This window comes from Sylvia atricapilla, chromosome 2, assembly GCF_009819655.1.
Source record: "Sylvia atricapilla isolate bSylAtr1 chromosome 2, bSylAtr1.pri, whole genome shotgun sequence".
Lineage (NCBI taxonomy): Eukaryota > Metazoa > Chordata > Aves > Passeriformes > Sylviidae > Sylvia > Sylvia atricapilla.
The window spans coordinates 82,102,281-82,121,084 of record NC_089141.1 but is presented as its reverse complement, the minus strand read 5'-3'; the positions used below and the strand labels follow the sequence as shown (position 1 = coordinate 82,121,084).

The 18,804-nt window shown below is 42.6% G+C and overlaps 1 protein-coding gene across 1 annotated transcript in view; it reads right to left on the bottom strand.

Moving 5' to 3' along the window:
• The window catches only part of SLC9A7 (solute carrier family 9 member A7), a 68,945-nt gene extending 66,096 nt beyond the window's left edge, over positions 1–2,849 (bottom strand). Inside the window, exon 1 of the mRNA XM_066313560.1 lies at positions 2,461–2,849. Coding sequence (XP_066169657.1) covers positions 2,461–2,728 — 268 coding nt within the window. The 5' untranslated portion in view covers positions 2,729–2,849. The remainder of the gene's footprint in view (positions 1–2,460) is intronic.
• Between the last annotated feature and the right edge of the window lie 15,955 nt (positions 2,850–18,804).

Sequence of the window (18,804 nt, the reverse complement as noted above, 5' to 3'; positions counted from 1 at the left end):
AGCACCCCTGTTACAGTTTCAACACTACAATTAAATTCTGTTTAGCACTACTAATAGATACTTGTGCTTTTAGGACTACAAACTCTTTCTTTGACATATTGCCCTATGATTTTGTATTTAAGGCAGTGTGATCAAACATATACACGTTAAATACATAGGTAGCTTTTTTAAAAGTGCATTTCTCAGATGGCAAATTATCAGCAAAATAGAAACCCATCTATCGTTTAACCACTGTCTTTTAAACAACGAGGAAGGAAGAGGAGACCTAAGCCCAGTTATCAGAAGTGTAACAGAAAGTTACTACAGCACTTGCTGTGTTGTTCTTTTTGCTCTGTAGAAAGCCTGTGGAATGCTAAAGTGAAGCCAGGTCTCAGCAGAGCTTTACCAGTATGGAGGTTTACCACGTTAGGTGGGAACTTAACTCACTAAACATGTTTCCTAGGATGTTTGCCATGAAAAGGCAAGAGTCCATTTGCTTGGGAGGGAGAACATCATGTATTTTGATATAATAAGGGGACTCATTTAGAAGGCAACTATATTGAGGAACAATCTATGAAAGCAAAATTATTTGAGCGCACATCTAGAAAATGTTATAATTTGAGTGAATTATTCTTCTTTTTGGATGCTGCCAGTGGGGCTGAAAGAGATTCTGCCTTTCCTAAGACAAAATTTCAGCATTTGCACATCAAATTGGGAACCTAACACCCCTGTCACAGATCAGGAACTGCATGTTAGAGCAAACTAATTTGAGTTTAATGAGAGGCAGAATCTCTCCAGCTGAACAATTTCTCATTTCCCACGCAGCTCGTCAAAACACATACCCAAATGCCCTTGATGCCCTGACACTTGTACTGCATGCATTAGCACACCCACATACACAAGATTTTCAGCATAAACCAAACCACTGAAACGATCATAAAACATCATAAATGAACTTTCCAAAGGTGACAACGGTAGTGTAATATCTAAACATCTTCAATACCACCTTACCCTGTCTCTTTTCCAATCAATACAGACAGTTAATCTACTGTCTCCTGGGCACTCATCAGCTGCTAAGCATTATCATGCCAGTGCATAACTTACTTATATGCCCAGTTGTTTTTCATGTCGGTTTTCAGCAATGAGCAAATGTGAAGTACACAGCAATGCAGCAAAGAGATCAGTGACTAAGAGCAAATTGGGATGGTTTAAGAGAAGCATCAGCAGAGGAAAATTCCACTGCTTTGCAAGCAATCACATAGCTCTCAAGAGCAGTAGTACTCATCGGGGAGGAAATGCTTCACTTTCCCCCTCCCCTCGAGTGCTGAATTTCTCATGTGTGGTTACCCTCAATATGCTTATCCCGACCAACATCGGGCAGGTGTTTCACACGGTTCAGCAGGAACAGATTCCGCTGGCGAAGGAGAAGAAGTGCCCTCGGCGCTTACGGCAGTAGCCAATCACCAGCAGACAAATAATTTTTCAAATGGATGGCTGCTCTTCACCACAACCCACTATGCTCAGTGTAGCAAACAATTGTGGAGTTCCCTGTGGACTGAGGGCTCTGCGTCCCCAGTTCAGGCTCACCTGCCGCCCTCTGCGCCAGGTGCTGACAGCACCAGGAAGAGCAGTCCAGCACCATTAACATTATCCAGCAGAGCCCAGCTCCTCTGGACCATCAGCCACACAAACGCAGGGGGGACACACGGTTTCTCCTGAGGGATTTACTTTCCCTTTACTCACATCTACCGAGAAGAGGGGCCTGGAGTGGGCGAACTCCCATCAGCAGAGCCCTCGTTCCACCAGGAGGGCTCGGGCTGAGCCGCGGACACTGCCAGGGTGTCTGGTCACCGTCACTGCGGTCAGACGGGATCCGCAATCGCGGGCCGCCGGTGACAGCAGCGCGTCGGCAGCCAGGGAGCAAACCCGGACGGAGGCTAAACACGCTCCGTTCCGCGTGGCGCGGCCACGGCACGGCGAGGGCAGCGCGACGGCGCTTTCCAAAGCCATCGCTGCGATGACCTGCACAGCTCGGCGCTCCGTGCTGCTGGAAGGACGGCCGGCCAGCTGCCTTTCTGCGGTGGGGAGGGTCACCGGAGCGCTGTCCGCGGCAGCACGGCCACAGCGGCGGAGCGCACCTTCCCGCAGGACACCGCTCCGCTGCCGCACGGGAGGCTGCGGACCGCCTGTCCCCTCCCAGTGTCCTTCTGTCCCCGACCCCAGGAAAGGCGCCGGCGAGGGGACGGGATCCAGGAGCACCGGCGGAGACGGTCGGGCTCTGCGGCTCGGGGCTCCCCGTGCCCGGGGCTTGGCCTACCCGGGCGCTGCCGCCCGGCAGCCGCAGCGGCTCGGCGCTCTGCCGGCGGCACGGAGGGGCGCGGCCGGCACCGGGCCCGCCGCCGCCCCCTGCCCCTGCCGGCACCTGCCGGGGCTGACGCCGCGGGCTGAGGCGGGCGGTGCCGCCGCCCCGGCGGGACTCACCGTAGATCATGGCCAGGCCGGTCTCGTGGAGGAAGCGGACGCGCCGGTGCTTGAAGAGCCAGATGGTGAGGATGGTAAGGGTGAGCAGCAGGATGAAGGTGAGCAGGCTCACGCTGTCCTGCCGGTGGCTCTCCTCCGCCTCCTTCTCGGTGGCGAGCTCCTCCATGGCGCTGCTGCTGCCGCCGCTCCGCTCCGCCGCTCGCAGCCCCCCGGCTGCCAGCAGGAGCAGCGGGAGCAGCGGGAGCCGGCGGCGCAGGGGCTCGGCCATGGCTGCGGGAACCGGGATGCCGCGGCGCCCCGTCCCGCTCCCGCGGCGGCGGCGGCCCACGGGCACTGCCCACGGCCCGCCCGGCCGGCGGGGGAGGGAGCGGGGGAGGGAAAGAAGGACGGCGGGAAGGAGCGGCCCCGGCGCACAGGAGCCCGCCCGCCGCCGCCTCCCCCGGCCCCTTAAAGGCGCAGCCCCGCGGCGCTGCCTCGGCCGGGCCGTGAGTGCCGGTCCGCCGGGAGGGCTCGGCGTCGCTGCTTCTCCCGTGCCCCGCTCGGCGGAGGTGTAGGGGTGGCTGAGATTTCCGCCTGCCCCCGCGGGGCTGCCTCTGCCCCGGGAGCTCCAGGTGCCGCCTGGGTGGTGCGGGTAGAGCTGCAGTGCCGCTGCCGCTCTCCCTCCCCGCGGCGCGGAGCAAACCTGCGAGCGGCTCTTACAGCGGGGCCGTGTTGGGAATCATCACCGGGCCCGAGCTGGGCTAGGAGCAAACCGCCCCAGTGAGAACGGGAAGGGGAAAAACGCCTTTTTTTTTTTTTTTTTTTTTTTTTTTTTAGGAAGACATAGGAAAACTTACTAAACGCAAATTGCTAACTTGGAGGCTTTCATCCAGGTACATCCTACTGGACATTCGCTTCAAGGAACCAAGACAATTGTAGGAAATGTGAAGAGAGAGCTAGTCAGCAATTTTCATTTGATTTTTTTTTTCCTGAAAAGAAAAAGACCATATGTTTACTGTTTGAAAATCATCTCGAGTTAGGGGAAGGAAAGAAAAGTCACTTTTTGCTAGCAACCCAAAATCAGCACTTTTCCTTCAGCTTTTTTTTCTTTTGCTTAAATGAATCACAAGCCCTTTAAAAGATGAAATACTGAGCAGTGAAATTGTTTGGGTTTAAAGAAATACTAACAGCCGTAAAACTGAATTTGTGTTTTCTTTTGGGGTTTGGTTGGTTGGTTTTGGTTTTTTGTTTTATCAACTTCGGCAGGGGAGTGTTTTGCCTTTGGCTACCAGAGGAATAGCCCCCAGCTTCCAGTGGTGGTGTGAGCAGTGCTGACATTTCTGCTCGCGGGGCCTTTCTCCCACAGTTACTTTCAATCACAAATCTAACATGTATTTTTAGCCATTATTTTGCATAAAAAGAAAGCACAATAACTTTGGCCAGATCTTTAAGTAGTTACACGCCAGTTCTTTACCTCCTTTAGTGTCGTGCTCTTTCTTAACACTGTTGCCTTGTTTCTTAGGGTATTTATTGGGATGCTCTAGTTATACGAAACTTTTTTCTTCTGCTCATGAATCTAGAATTGTTTTTGTGTCATAAGCTATTTTTCAGAAATTCCCTTTTATCAATAATTCCCGATGACAGCTATGTAAATCTATACTTCCATTTATATGTAGTCCTTTTAAAGACAGTATTTATGCAAACTCTCCTTAACAACTTTAGAAATTGAGAGTAATTAGGTGTAATTATATTTAAATATTTGATTGTGGAGGGCTGAAAGCTTACTTTGATAGTACCATCATTTGTAAAACTCTTAGAGATGAAAAGAAGTAATTTGCCTTGAAGACCTAGCTCTTAAACCTATATGAATCATTAAAAATTACTGCCTCAAGACTGATTTATCTTAAATCTCACATTCAAATTTAACATTTCTGCTACAATGAGAGCATTATACCACTAAATCTTTACTGTGTTTGTTTAGGATGTACGATTTACATACAATATAACACATATCTTTAGGATATAACAACCTACAGGCCTCCTAGCAGTCTAGAGTTATGCACTACAGTGCTAAGTATGTGTAATGCTAATAAAGCTGTAAAACAAAAAACTGGATAGCAATAACAGGCTCTCCTCTGTGGGTTTGTTTTTTATGTGCCGCATAGCGCTGGGCAAAGTCTGTCACTATGTGATGCTCTTTTTAAGGAGACAGTTTCCATACATATTGTAATTTTATCCAGCTCTCAGCTGAGCTGCAGACAGGTCTTAAGTTACTTCCTGCCAGGTCTTCCCCCAGTAACCTGTGTTTTATTCTTCTACAGTTCACTAGCTACTATGCCTCCCCATGCAACAATGAGAATTATTCTGGCAAATTATTTAATACTTGAATATAATAGATAAATTATCCTTTTTTTTTTTTTTTTTTTCTCCCAGCTGAACTCCGTTGTTCACGGGGGAAAGCATTAATCCATGGTATGATGTGTCAGTGCTACCACTGGCATAAGCCTTGAACTCCCACATTCACATTTACTTGGCTTTTTCACTGCTGTCCTGCCCCTGTAGCCTTATACAGGTATCACCTTGTCCTAGGAATCTTTCTCCAATTATTTTGATCAAATTAAAAATACAATGTTCACTACTGATGTGCATGAAAGTGAGTACAGCTTATTCTTTCTCTGGACTGTGTGGATGTAACTAAATCCTGTATGTAAGATGGTGATAGGAGCATGATTGTTTCTGTCTGTGTAGAGCATCAAAGTTTAATAGTGATGTAATTGACTTCTCTTCAACTCAGTGTTCTGTCTAATAAGTTGTTGTCAGGGAACTTGATATGTAGAGCTTATTTGGTTCATACAGGCCAAAATTTGCTGTCTCTTTACACTCATGGGTTGGTATCACGGTGCATAAATACTTAAACTGATTCAAAGGGCATCATCTAGAGTGTATGCTATCAGGTAAGGAAGAAAGGTATCAAGTTGAGCTTACATCTCTGTAAACCAGGCTTCACCCTTGTAAGAGAGCCATGTTGACAGAGTTCAGTTCCTGGCAGTGGTGTAACTTCCAGGTCCCTGCGCTGTTTTCTGTCCATTATGAGCATCAGCAGTCTCACCTCAAGTGGAAGCTCCACCACTGCAATAGCCCTGCAGTTACAGTTTTTGTTCCAGACTTCTTTTGGCAGGCCTCCAGCTGCCTTCCCAAGCTGTTCTGCACTGAAACTTCATGTACTCTACAGGTGGGACCTCAGCCTGACAGCCACCACATATGTTGCAGAGGTCAGCCTGCCTGCTTAGCAAAACTGTCATTTGATTCTATTCCTGCTTTCTTTCCATTTGTTAGTTTTAATCTGGACCCAGGCAAAGGTCTTTGATCTGCCTGCTGTTTGAGAGGCCCTTCTTGAGGCAGAAACAATGAAGTGTGCTTTGGGAGATGGAAGGCCAAATGGATAACAACAGAGGTAGAAAAAGCTTTGAACTAAGCTATAAGATGGCAGTTAAATAGGTCAGAGGATAAAATATAGCCATTCAACAGAGTTTAGCCATACTGGGAGGGATGCAAGAGAATTTTTGTAGTAAATGCTAATAAATATTTACACTTGCACATAGTTGGCAATTGACTCACAGGACTGAGTCACATGAGCCAAAACACCACAGAGACCAATATGGTTCAGCCTGCCCTTTGCATACAGTCTTGTCTAATTAAAATATTCATTCTGCCAGAAGCACCATCAAAGAGTCCATTCAGCATTTTTATAGCTTTGTTTGTCAAGAAAGTCATTGTTATCACATGAACTGAAACACACTTTGGGCTTATTCTTATTCCTGGAGTCGAATGTAAGGCAAATGCAAGGTCCTATTTTCTCTCTCTCTCTCTCCAACTGCTGGTGGTAACATCATCCACTCCTTGTCAATCACACTGGAGAACTGGCACTCTATTGAGACCTTTTCTGTATTATGCAAGTCCATTGAGACTGGCCCTTTGTGCTGCTGAAAGCAGCAGTTTTGAGATTTTAACTGATCTAACATGCTGTTGTAGGACTGATTCTGGTAGAGAAAAGTCTCACTGTTACTTGGGCTTATAAAAAATGGAAAATCAAACAAATCCTTATCTTAATATATGGCATGTTTATGCAACTGCCTTTGCACACTCACATTTTTTAGCACATTAATCCAGAATGCAGTAGCAAGTTGATTAGCTGTCAGGTCAGCCTTGTAGAGCAGCTGCCATGTCAGCCACACTCCTTTCTCCCCATTTTTTTTCCTTCTTTCTTCCCTTTTAAGCCAAACCCTCCCACCACTGTGCTTTAAAATGGCAGCTCATTTTGAACCTATAGCTAATTTCTGGCACAAGTGGCATCATCTTGTGGGCAGCTCTCCTGTGTCCGTGTAAGATACCCACATATCCCAGGAACCCATAAAACACACCCTATTGAGATGTGAGGCTAAAGACAGCTAAGTGTTCTGCAACTGAATTCTGAAGAACATGTCATGTTTTTATGATGAAATGAAAACCCTTTCTTTTTAAATCTCCAGCTTGTTGGAAGTGCTAACAATTGTGACACATTTCTCTGCTTGTACCAGTTCTGCAGAAGTGTCATATAGCTGATAAAATGTCAGACCTGCCATTTTCTATCAATGCAAGTGCAGAAATCACAATTAGCTTTTCCAGTTGACAAAGTCTAGCTAGAGTAAAAGCTGTTTTGTGCTATTTGCAAGGTGCAATAGTCACTCATTGTGCTGCCACATCTCACAGCTTTTGAGTCATGGTAAACTTTCAAAGAGTCTGAGAGTGATATGACTAGAAATTTTATCTATGTAAGAGTCCTCTGTCATCTCCCTTGTACCAAAATGGATTTATTTCCCCTTCTAGCTGTATGTGATATCAGCAAGTGTCATTCTACTAGCGGCAAAGCAAGTTGCCTCTTATTAATGAGAAGAAGGCAGTTCATTACCCTTTGCAGGTGCACATCATGGTTATGACTTTCAAAGCTGTAATCACTCAAAGAAGAAGCTAAGCAATCATCCATCTCATCACTTCCCACCATGTTCTCCATAAATATTAAGACAAGTCAATATCACAGCTCAACAAGTGCCACAACTCAACCTGTGCCAGAAGAGTCTGAAAAAACATTCTGGAAAAGAGTAAGTGAGCCTCGGCTGAGGCTTGTGAATTATGATTTGACCTCGTGCACAAAAGAAGGGGCTGTGTGAACATCATTTGAAACTGTATGCATGCACCTAGATGCTCTACTAGTGACAGCTGTCAGATGACCACTACCAGAAACAGTATCTGTGAAAGGTTTCCCTGAATGCAGTTCTGAACTGTAAAGGAGGAAAGACTGGGAAAAATGTGGGTACCATGTTGTGGCATTCAAATTTGTTATAAAATATTTCTATTCCATTTTTACACAATTGACAAAACCTTATGACAAAAAAAAAAAAAAGAAAAAAAAAAAATCCCACCAGCCACAACACCACCCCAAACCAAAAACAGCAGAAAACAAACAACAACAAAAAAAGCCCTCTGTTCTCTTCTTGATAGAGAAACAGAAAGGCAAAATTATGTTTAATTAAATCTTGACTACGCTCAATATGTATGCCTGTAGGCTCTGCACAGGCTAGAAAATTAATCTTAGTCAGTAAAGTTATGCTAAATATCTTGGTTTCATCTGAAATAGGCAGCCCAGAGGCATGGCGAGACATTAGTCAGAAAAAGGTTAGATCTGTCTTGAGAGGTTATGTCTGAAGGTGTTTGTCTTTGCTCTTGCTCTGGAAAGAAGTGATCAAGCAGGAAACTTCTAGTTTCTCCTACAGGAAAACAAGTTGTCCTAAAATATGAGATCCTAAAACACCCATGGATAAATGACTCCCATCATGCTGGACAACAACTGCTCTGCAGTTTTGAAAGAAGCCTAGAGGTTTGAGATATAACTAGAGGTAAGGAGGTATAACTTGGCTGGCATCGGCTCTATTTCTGCTGAAAGAGCTGAATTATTAACAGTATACTAATACAGTCGATTCATATAATAGAAGCAATTTTCTGCACAAATTAGAAATTACTTTTTAATGGAGAGACAGAATGTCAGCTAACTGGCCAGAAAGCATAGGATGGCTGAGGTTGGAAGGGATCCCTGTAGTCCATCTTGCCTAACCTCCCTGCTTAAGTAGAAACACTTAGAGCTGGTGGGCCAGGACCATGTCCATAAAGCCTTTAAACAATTCCAAAGATGAAGATTCCACAATCTCTCTGGGCAGCCTGTGCCACTTCTCAGTCATCCTCAGAGTAAAAACTGTTCTGATGGTCAGAGGGAACCTTCTGTGTTTCAGTTTGTGTCCATTTCCTCTGGTCCTGCTACTGAGCACAGCCTGGCTCCATCTTCCTTACAATTCCCCTTCAGATATTGATAGACATTGATGAAATTATCAATAGATGATAAAACGAGATTAGATTATCAATTATGAGATTGTGAATATAATATCTAATTTAGGAACAATATTTATCTCCAGAGCTTTCCATACTGGCAAAAACCTGCGAGTGCTTCAAAACCAAATTTAATTGTAAACTTCTATTACTGTAGGGACTAAAAAGTGATTGACTAATAACAGCTCATTTTGATTTCCACGCAATTTAAGGGAACCCTGAGTCAGGGAGGCAGAAGTGGCCGCCTAGCTGAAAGATGAGGATTAGACATAAGTCCAAAACAAGACCAGGTGATGCCAGTACTGGGAGCTGGTTGTTCTTTTCCAAGAATAAGCAAATTTGGGCTGGTGCAGGCAGTTTTAGCTTCTGATGGACCCTGGCTAATACCAATGGGAAGCTCTAAAAGGAAACATGCTGGCTCTCACCTCAGATCTTGCATCTATTGGAAAAAATATGATAATAGGTCTGTGCCAAGTTGTGACAGAATGAGAAGTCTAACAGCTCCCTAAAACATGCTTATCGGACATGGAGCTTTCATGTGGATGATGCAGATAGGGGCAGTTTTTATTTGATTGATTGCTGGGCTGCTGGCCAAAGGCAAAGAGGAGAAAGATACAAAAGACTGAATCAAAAGACAGAGAGTAGTTGTCAGCTGTTCTGAGGTGCAATCAATATAATTGCAAGCTGTAACCCCAAGATAGGAAACATCCAAGAGAGATGTGTTAGTGGAATCAGCATCACAATTGTCAGGTCAGACATAATGGGTATTGTGGGAACAGACGCCACCTACAGTACTGTAAGGAAGGATTTGATGTTATACTGCATTGTCTTCACCTGTTTATTCCTCATTTTAGTAAATAAGATACTTAATTCTATAAAGGAGGTTTTTCATGTTAATATTATTTGCATATTCCCAGTTCATCGTGCTTCTCCTGTTGTATGCTAGTCCAGATAAATTGCAGGTTTGGGCAGTAGAATAGATGAGGTGATCTATTGTGGTGTAATTACTTCTTGCATACAAAGCTGGGACATCTAGAGGCCAAAGCAGTGTCTGCAGATACCGTCAGTACAAATACATCTACTAGATGTGGGTATTAGAGCATTTTTCAAAAGCAGCTTAGATAATAAGTACATCTCATGACCTCTAGTGGTATTAAGCCCCAGGCGCTGTCAAAGTCACTCAAAGCAGTTTCATGCTGCTGGGGAAAAGCCAAGGTCACAGAGGATTTATCACATATGTGATAGTTCTGTGCTGCTGTACCCCACTTTACTGCCAGATTTATGCCAGCCTCAATTTGCCCCCATTGCCAGGGTAAGACTGAGAAAAGTTTTTAATTCAGCAAAAATTCCTAACACTCAGCAGACTGAATGTTTTGCAGCAATGTTTTCATTGTCAGCTAATAACACATCGTCATTAATCTTTCCTGGTGTCATGGTTTAACCCCAGCCAGCAGCTCAGCCTGACCCAGTCACTCCCTCACTTCTTCCACAGTGGGATGGAGAAGAGAATCAGAAGAGTAAAAGTGAAAAAACCCTGGGGTTGAGACAACAATAGTTTAATAGGGAAAGCAAAGGCCATGCAAAATGAAACAAGGAGTCAATTCACTGTTTCCCATGGAGAGACAGGTGTTCAGTCATCTCCAGGGAAGTTGGGCTCCATCACATGTAACAATGACTTGGAAAGACAAATGCCACCAGTCTCAATGTCCCCTCTCTTTTTTTTAGTTCTGCCCAGCTTTATATCCTGAGCATGAAACCATATGGTGTGGCATATCCCTGGGGCCAGCTGTCCCAGCTGTGACCCCTCCCAACTCCTTGTGCACCCCCAGCCTCCTCCCTGGTGGGGTGTGGGGCAGAAAAGGTCTTGACTCTGTGCAAGCACTGCTCAACAATAAGGAGAATATCCCTGTGCTATCAACACTGTTTCCAGCACAAACGCAAAACACAGCCCCACGGAGATACTGTGAAGAAAATTAACTCTATCCTGGCCAAAACCAGCCCACCTGCTATTATCCTCATGTAGAGAAATAAGGAACATGGAAACACCAGTGCAAGAAGGAATGACAATGAGAGCCAGAAGGTAAAATTGGCAGTGCTTTCTCTTCAGTGACTCTGAAAGACAAAGAGGAATAAGGATTCCTGTTAACATCAACAGAAGAATAATGTTCTGATTCCCTGGTTTTGTGGGTTCTATTTCATTGAAGAGGTGCAGCTGTTATTGCAGACATCCTCCCGGAGGGTCTGGAATCCCCACAGCTTGAAAAATAAGCCAGAAATTATCTGCTGCCTGGGATATCAACCTTGGCAGCAGGGAAAACAGGACCAGGTCTGCCAGAAAGAAACCACTGACATGAGGAAGAGGTGGAACTGGCAACAAGTATGGCATCAGAAGACACTGAACACCTAATCAACTGTGTGATTAGGAAGCCAGGCTTTCCCACAGAACTGGTTGGAGAAGCCTTCTCTTATGAACTGCTGTTGCAGCCTCTGGGTGCAACAAACAGGAAATTGCTGGACACCTTGAGACAGACACGTTGGGTTCTTTAAAGCTATGGAACCTGTTCCCATGGTTTCCCTTCTCAAACATCATATTCTGTGGCCCCTGAGACATGCAGAGTGTGCAGTAACTCACTCCCCAGCAGCCCATCCATGGAAAGTATTTCAGTGCTCAGCCACAACTGAGAGATGCACTCACATTTTGATAAAGTGCAATTGCTCATTATGAAATATATATTTTGTTTCATTTGCTCTTAAGTTTGGTTTTGCTCACATTCTGGTGTTTGGGGTTTTCTCTAGTGCACTTCTTTTACATTCATGGCACCAGGCTATTTCAATGTTTTCTGTGGGAATACACAAGTCTGAGAGTAAGACAGACTTAATTAGCATAACTAGTCTAGTGACTAGGATGCCATGGCAGGGACAAACAGAACTTTGAGCTTATGAGAAGATGGGATTAAAACCTGTTTAAGGGAAAAGATTCAATAAACCTCCTATGATAAAGATGTTGTATAATGCATGAGTTGCTTGTACGATCTTCTAACCTAATTATTGTAGTAGAAATTATTAACCTCACTGAAATGGTATATAAGACTTGGAAAACCTCAGTAAAATCGAATTCTGATCATGAATCAGTCTTCCCCTCTCTCCATCAATCGCTGATAGTTTTCTAATTATATTCTTCTTGCTTTCTATTATTTAGTCTTTAGTCCTTTGATGTGTAAATAGAGAGAGGGACTTCAAAGCAAATTATTTTAAAAAGAAATAATTTTAAATAGGCAATACAAAAAATTGACCTCAAGCCAGTTTAATCCAGAAAATTAATATTGTGTTTAACTCATAACTCATTTAAATTCTAACATCTTTTTGTATGCCTGCGTAAGATCTTAAGTGGATTTGTTTCAAGATATGATCCAGGGTTATTTACTCACTATATTTATCTCAATAGATATGTCACCTTCATAAATAACAAGTGAGTGTAATTTAACCAGTTATTTGAAGCTGAGTTGTTACAGCAGGCACTTCTTTAATGTGTGTGTGAATTGATTTGACCTTTTATTGACTTAGCTGCTTTCCAGATGTAAGCCATTTCTGGCATGGACTGTGATTTCATTTATGTATAGCACCTATAACTTAGAGAGAAGTTCTGGATATAATCAGTGACAAACAATTGAACATAAGAAGTATGATTAACCTAAAACAGCCTTGCCTAAAGTTTTGGTGTCTCTGTCTGTGTTCATCACTTTCGTTTGCTTTACTAAAAAAGAAAAATTGGAAGTTGAGATAGGTCTGGTTAGCTACCACCCAAAGTGCTTATCTGAGATGAATTGCCACCCCCACATTTTTTTCATGGCCTACAAAAAGATTGCTTTGGGTGACAAACTCAGAGCCCCATATCTAACTAGTAGACCTACCATTCTATGACAAAGTTTACCAAGGACTCTAGTTTGTTTGGCAGTAACAGATTCTAGTGAGTACTGTGAACTGAAAATGAATAAAAAAGGCACTTTTTGATCACGTGCCTGTACTGAATATGTTTAGCCTCTAACAGAAGTACAGGAGAGACAGACTTTTCCTTGTATGATTAAAACCAGAGACAACTTAAACAGAGACAACAAAAAGATTGTTTTTCTGTCTACATAGATCTTGCTCAATAGGTCTGAAACAGAGTAAAGTGTGACTCCCAAACTCAGCTATCATTATTGGATATTGGTTCTTTTTTTTTTAATTGGCTTTGTCTTGATGCCTCTCTGGATGAAAATTTTTAGAGAGGTTACTGCAGTTTGAATAACCCCTGAGCTCCTAAAAAGAGAAGGATTGAAAATCATCAAAACAGCAGAAGGTTGAATGAGAAAATACTTAATTTGCCTTAAATCAAAGAGATTCCCCATTTTCACATTGCTCAGTAGCCAGCTCTGCATCGGTTTTTCATGACTTAGCTGTGCTTCCCTTCTTTTGATGTTTGACTCTGGAACAATCTGCCTAACTCATGCAGGTCATGTGTAATGTACTTAACTCTGTTTATGATCACAGGATTCCTTTGGGATTTCACCTTACAATATTAGAATTCATACTTCTCTCTGGTGAATGAGTCTATTTTGAAAGAGAACATGTCTTTCATTCCATTCCAGTTTCTCTGTGTTTGAGCATTCTGTTTACTGATTTCTATACTGAACATTTTTGCTTCTTCAGTGCAAAACAAATTATTTGAAAATCAGTCTTAGTGTGAGTCTTCCTAATAGCAAAGCAAGCTCTAGAGTTTAATCTCTTCCCAATAATAATTACTTGTGTATTTTCTTTCCATCTGCTGTCTCTGCAGTATCCCTTGCTATTTTGTATTATCAACAGTTTAACTAATTTATTCCTCAGAGTCTTACAGTGACATAGCACTATTTCCAAAAGCAGTGTCTATAATGTTTATTGCACATTCTGCTGTAAGACAGAAAGGGAAGAAAAGGCAAAACAAATAGAATCCTGCGTTTGTTTACTTTAACAGCAGGATTTTTTCACATTTAACACTGAATATTTAAACATGCAGTTTAGATCTGATTCACTGGCTCATTACTATGCTGATGAAATTTTATAAGGTCTTGACCTGTGTGAGAGTTGCTCAGGCTTATAGATTCCTGTGTAATTCCCTAAAGTTAATGTAGGCAGAGTACTGCCTTACTGTGGTCCTTCAGTATATTTTGGCAAGATTACAAAGTTCAGATCAGTGATGTCTTCTACATTTTTGTTGGGAATCCCACTTTTCTCACTTTTTGCCAGTCTCACTGGGAGCATCAGGCAGCCACTGTTCACACCCACAGGAACAATATGCACGGCAGGTTGGCACCATAGATAAAGACATCCCACAAAACTACTGTTAAGAGCTTCAGATTGGAAGAGCATCAATAAACTGTGCAACAATATAAAATGAAACTTCAGATAGACAAATTATGATAAATTGTGCAATAGCAAATTAACACGCTGCCTCTTCCAATTACCAATTTGTCATGGTCTGCTGCACCAGAATTAGGAGGACAGTCTCTACACCAGGTCTCAGCAACCCTTTTTCTGTGCCACAGCAGCAGCTAAAACCAACAGTGAAAAAGGACTGGTACTATTTGAGACACTAAGCAAGAAACCCCCCTCCAAAGAAATAGAACCTACAGTAAAAAAAGGCTCTAAAATTCCAAGTGATAAGAGCAAGCCACCTTTAGCAAGTTTTTCTAGACTTTTCTGCATTAAGACTGTGACAGAGGGAAACTTTCTATGACCTTTGCAACAATGCTCCACTGAACACCCCAATGTCAGATGCTAGAGACCTGGATAAAGTATAAAAAGACATAACCGGAAACAGATCTGGCAGATGATTTTGTCAATTTTAACTCAGATACATGGGGAATCAAACTATTTCTCACTTCAACCACCAAAAAAAGCCCCAAAAAACCCTCTAAACTTGGGAAAAAATTAAGGGCTGCGGGGCTATGATGCAGCAAGCTGTTAAAACACATCTTAATTTTAACTATGTGCCTAACTCTTCACACTCCCTCAAATCCCACTGAAATCTGTAGGTTTTAGCATGTGCACACATGCCTTGCTGAATCAGCACTGCAGCTTGTTATCTGAATTGTTGCCCTATTAAACATGAAATAGAGATGCACTTCATAAACTTTAATGCAACTACATTGCATTTTCATTTAACATTAAACTGAAGGGTCTGTCTGCTTCAGCTCAGATGGAACACAAGGCTTTCTGGCAACCTGAATGCTGGGCAATACCCTCATTATGGCAGTTCTCTTTGTATTACAAAACTGGATCTTGGATGTAGACTCTTGTGTGAGATCTATCAACCTGTAAGTGTTGCACAAGAATATGCTTTATAGCTGAAAACTTAATTGTGCTCTGCTTGAGTAACTGCACCCACTACATTAGCAGCTCTTAAGCCAATTGTGACCTTTCCAGCTGCAGAATTTCTGTCTCAGAGACAGCTTGAGGCAAAGCTGTCCTTTATGCTAATATTAGGATATAATCTTTCATTCCTTCAGACAACAATATTTAACTTTTCCTTTTAAAAATTATTGACTATTTGGATCTTCAGGTAAAAAACAACTTTTAAAATTACTTGTAGTTCTCTGTGGTGAGTTTTAAGAATTATTTTAAACACCGTGCTATCTGCATCTCATGTACTGCAGAGAACATTGCTCACTTTGGTTCTGAACACCAATGACAGGGAGAGATCAGTAGACAAGATGTAATTTTTTACAGGGAGGATAATTTTTGTTGGAAGTATGTGGAAGGTAATTTTTGAATGAACAACGTGGCAAACATGAACTATTTAGTTTGGCTGTTTGTGCTTTTCCTTGTCCTGTCAGGTAAGTTCACAGTAACCTGGGACACAGGCACACCTATCCATTGTTCCTACTTAAATAACCCCAGCATTAAAGCTGCTTATCACAGATTCTATGCTAGGGACAGCTACCCAAAAAAGCCCTTCAATAAAGGAATGCATTTCCTTGTTGACCAGCAGTAATGTGATTCAGCAAAGTTACTGGTAACCAGGGTTAATTTCTGTATGCAAGGAGACGCTGAAAAATTGAAATTGAAATATATTGCTTAAAAATAGGGAGGACATTAGTCCAAAATCACCATTAGCAATGCAAAACAGATTCTAGTACAACTTGCCACAAAATTAGCCATATTATTTCTTCTACCCAGTCTCAAGTTGCAGACTAGCTTCCCTTGGTGTTCTGTCTGGCAAGAATCTCCAGCAGCAGAGAATCTGCTAGAGACTGAAAAAGGCCAATATGGTATCATAGTATGTGATGACTCTGTGTGAAAATCATGGTCTGTATCTTCATCATCTGTTTCTGAAAAAGAAATAAAAGTCAAAAAAGGGGAAAAAAGCACATGGGACTGAAATGCACAGATGTCTGATTGAAATTATTGTTTTACACGTTCATCTATTTCCCAACACAGTTTACCAAGCCTGTGCAAACATTTGTGCTGTCCGACTGCATAGGTGGTTGGGGATTTAAATAAGCTGCTGGAGGAAAGAGATGCTTTCTGTGACAGTTCTGTCTTAAGTGCGCATGAAAACATAGTCTCCGAGAGTGAACCCAGCAGTAAAGTATCCTTCCCTTTCTTTCTGTCAAATTCTATGTAAAGAATTGAATATTGTGGAAGGATTCATCTGTAATTCACAATTTTGTATGAGTATAGGTTAATCTAATCTCAACTAGAAACTTTTTTCAAAGCTTTATACCAATTTTAGATAAGTTGCTAGGATCCCAAACACGGGATTCATAATCTTTCCTGATAGAAAACATGAAAGGAGCTTTTAGAAAGTAATAGTATTTAAGCTCTTTTGTTTTCTTTATTTTCATGTCTTAGAAATGATATTTTCAAGGCCTTCTCTGTAATCAACCTGCTTAAAAACCTGCTCTAAACAAGACACTTCAATTTTGTCACAAAGGTATTATTGCAAGAGCTTTAAGACACACACACAGAATACAATGAATCTCATTAAGAAGAAGGCTGTGAGAATTTGGCTTTGTGCACTTTGTCAAGCTTCCAACACCACCAAGACAAACAGATTCTAACCCATGATAGGAGAAGTGCAGATGTGCACACAGTGAGGAGCTCTTGCTTCCTTAAGATACCTGCTCAAGACCTGGGCAGGTTTCCAGGTCCTGATGTTTACTGAGAACTCTCTCTCTGTGCTTTTGGGGCAATGCAGAAGAGTGTCAAACAAAAGCAGTTAGAATCTTATCTGTGGGCATGCAAGCACTACCAAGGAGATAAGAGCCAGTCCATACAGAGACACAGCCCATGCACGTGCTTTGCCCATCTGCCTGAGAATGCCATCACTGCCCCCCTGGGAAGGACAACAGAGATCTGAAAGGCTCCTTGCCAACTCCATGTGCCCAGAAGTTATCAATACGGCAAGTCTCTTTCACCAAATACCTTAGAACATAACCTTTACAAAGAAAATGTTTTACTTTTCAGTTACCTAGATACCACTTCTGGAGATCACAAAATCTTGTGTTAGACTGTAATTACATATATTTCACAACATCCCCACGAGGGAAATCACTAATTACAGCAGTTTGTTGAAGTTAAGGTGAGTATAGTCATGGTTGTTAGTGACTATGATACTATTGCAATCTTGTATTATTGCACTTCAGGCTATGATTGTATCAAATCCCGGAAGCCAAGAGGGTTGGGTGTGGCTGGAAGACGAAACGAGAATGAAGAACTGAACTACGCATTTGCAATTTCTTAAGAAGTGATGTGCTCATAAATCACAAGTCATATTAATTTGCTCAGGAATAAATACTCTGGGGCTTTGCTGTCAGGAAACACCCTAGAGCTTGAGAGGTTGTGTTATGTCAGAGAAATAAAATTTATGGCCTCTCCTGATCAGCTTTAGTCAAACAAAACCCCTGTGTTCTTATGGGACTGACAATTTTGCTAGACAAGCATATTGGTCATGGCAACATGGGAAAATTCCAACCCAGAAACTTGCATTTGCCTTGCATCTTCTCATTAGTAATGTAAAAGTAACTTTATTTTTGTTGCATTTGAATAATACCTTTCTGAAGCATTACTACAGCAATAGTGAGATATTTCCATTACAGAGCTGAGTGCATCTCAGCAGGGAAAGAAGTCTCTTCACACACACAGACTATAAAGTTTTCTGTTACAACAGATACTCCAATAATTGATGTCAGATAACAGTGTTCTGGTACCATAGTTTTAGGTTTTGTTAGTTTTAGATTAATGAAATAGGATTTTAGTTTTTAACAAAAATGTATCAAATGTTGCTTTTTATTCCTTCCATTATTTTTTTTAATGGATGCACAGAAAGAGGAGCATGGTTGCCCAAAGGCTCCAGAACTTTGCTGATCTGTATGAAATATAGGGTCTGGGAGGAGTGTTAGACTTCCAGACAGTGAGCTAGAAGAGCTGAGGGTGTATCAGACTCCTGCATTCACAAATAGTCTCAAACTGTACCAGCTGGACACACCATGTATCCTGGTTTGAGACAAAATTATATAGGAAAGAGCCGGTGCACGGAAGATTAGATGAAGATCAGCAATCCAGTGCCCAAGAAATCCAGGAAAATAGCTCATAGAGCAAATCCACTTTTCAACTGAGATGTAAAACTGTGCTTGGCGGTGTTGAGGGTAGCTCTTGACTTGAACTGTAGCTTCAAAAGCTCAGAGCAGGCTTCACTACTGTCCAGGCGTACGGTTTTGCAGTACAGATGATGCTGAAAAGGGTGTCAGCCACCCCTCCTCCTTAGCCACCGTTTATGAGCAACTGGTTTCACTTCCTCCTTTCTGCTGTTCTCAGCCCTGAGCTGGACAAGCCTTTCAGCCTGCTCGACTGGCAGAGCACTGCTCTGCCACATTTCCTGGCTTCTCATCTCCTCTGTTCCCACAGCAGAACGTCATCCTTTGTTTG